The sequence below is a fragment of the Typopeltis vanoorti genome, chromosome 26, assembly GCF_054136105.1.
Source record: "Typopeltis vanoorti isolate ZY-2024b chromosome 26, IOZ_Tvanoo_1.0, whole genome shotgun sequence".
Classification (NCBI taxonomy): domain Eukaryota; kingdom Metazoa; phylum Arthropoda; class Arachnida; order Uropygi; family Thelyphonidae; genus Typopeltis; species Typopeltis vanoorti.
The window spans coordinates 19,068,903-19,070,861 of record NC_143574.1 but is presented as its reverse complement, the minus strand read 5'-3'; the positions used below and the strand labels follow the sequence as shown (position 1 = coordinate 19,070,861).

The 1,959-nt window shown below is 31.5% G+C and overlaps 1 protein-coding gene across 1 annotated transcript; it reads right to left on the bottom strand.

Annotated features, from left to right (window-relative positions):
* Positions 1–715: 715 nt before the first annotated feature.
* Positions 716–1,467, bottom strand: LOC150092381 (MICOS complex subunit mic25-a-like). Its single transcript, XM_090415064.1, has one exon. The coding sequence runs from the start codon at positions 1,382–1,384 to the stop codon at positions 914–916; it is 471 nt and encodes a 156-aa protein (XP_090271190.1). The 5' UTR covers positions 1,385–1,467; the 3' UTR covers positions 716–913.
* Positions 1,468–1,959: the final 492 nt, after the last annotated feature.

Sequence of the window (1,959 nt, the reverse complement as noted above, 5' to 3'; positions counted from 1 at the left end):
TTTACAATTACCATCAGGATAACTTAGTTCACAAAATGATGTGTTATATCGTCAAATGTGCATGTTCATATATCAGTATGTTTTGGAGAGGAAAAAAAAAAAAAAAACAAGTATAGAAAATTTACTGAGATACAAAAAATAACATTTAATGAAACATTTTCTCCCCCATATTAAACTAATAATAAACTTCGTGATACCTTGTTTTGTTTTTTTTCTTACTAAAAGAACCAAAAGGCTCTTTAAAAAAAATTCTTCTTAGGCTTAGTTGTGTTAAACAATTACAAAATACAATATTCATTTAGCTGCTAATATTCTGCTGGATTTTAAACCATCTTCAGATCAAAAAAACTTGCCACAGTAAGCAAATTATCTAATGGTTGTGAAACAGTTCAAAATTTGTGACAATGTAATAAAAAACAAAAATAATTTTAAATTGTTTCTACTACTACTTTTTGCTTTTACTGCCTGGATATCATAAGTTGTGATTTGCTGATGTTAGTATAAAAACAAGAGAAACAAAATATGCTGAATAGATATTCCTCTATAATTTGAAATATACCCATATTGAAATTGATGGATAAGACCAGATTTTTATAACTAATAGATAACAGCATATTTATTATTATGCATATATATTAAATCCTAAAGGTGAGATATTGTTTCATCCTATAGTTGAATTTCTGTTGCTGATGTGAGTGCATAAAAATTACAAGTATCAATTTTCAGCATTGCAGATTTATTCACCTTACATTCTAATCTCATACTAAATATATCGTTTTATTTTAAATGCTAATAATTTCCTGTATTCCTATTTCAAAACAATTTTTAGTACCTATATTTAATAGAACCATATCCGGTCTGGGGTACAAAGGTTCTGTATTCAACAAAATTCAATTTCGCTACCAAAATAGTATCACTTTGACAAAACTTCTCTCCTTATATTGTCAACACATTCGGCAAAATGTTTCACCTCCTTCGAACACTGTAATGGAGTTTTAGAATTTTCTATATAACATTTCAGAACTTTATCTTCCATATCATGGCATACAGGAGAACATGAACGATTTATGTATTTTTGCTCTACGTCACTGAGCACTTCAGAAAACCTAGTACGCGCTGTATCATAAAGTTTCTTATTTTGTCTTTCCAAGGTAGCAATTCTCACCTGCAATTCCGAAGCTGTGCCATTTACTGATTCATTCTGATGCTGTTTTTCTTCCAAAGTGACCGTATGTATTGATGCAGGCGTGTCGTTTCTCTTGGACTGCGACCGCTCTGTAGATGAGGGCTCACCACGCAGTCGTTTTGCTACAGAATCAGATATCTGAATGATTCCACCAGTTTCGGTAATGGTAACATTTCGTGTACTCGCAGAACTACCCATCTCATGTATAAATACCTTGAATGGCAAATTACAACTGTAGTTCAACTTTAACCTAGCTTACATTTACACCGCGGATAAGCATGTACTGCGCGTGCGTTTATCAAGGGGGGGGGGGAAATCCCTTTACTACCAATACATCTTAGTCGGCGCATTTTATAATTAAAGCTGGCTTATTTTAATTGAATTTAAAAATTAATTTGCACTTTTTGTTATTAAATGTTTGTAAATTAATAATTTTCTAATGCCATTATTTACCAAGAGGGAGTAGGCAACACTCACTTAACTTAAGTTGGCCACTCACTCTAATGTATGACATTTCCCAGCCTACAGTATTTTTGTACCAGTTTTTTTTTTTTTTAATATAATTCACTTTTCGAATTATATTCGCATAGTTAGTTATTATAACAGTTAAAACAGATACTGTATCTGCGTGACTTATGAGTCATTTCAGTGAAAAACTGGCAGCAAATCCTTGTAAGTACCTCGAAGAAGATACATTCTGTAGGAGAATAATCCACCTCTTCATTAACGCACCTAGTTAAGAGTTATAAAATCTTTGATTATCATTATTATTA

Excerpts from the sequence above, each read along its gene's own strand:
- LOC150092381 (XM_090415064.1), bottom strand. The coding sequence starts at position 1,384 with ATGGGTAGTTCTGCGAGTACACGAAATGTTACCATTACCGAAACTGGT.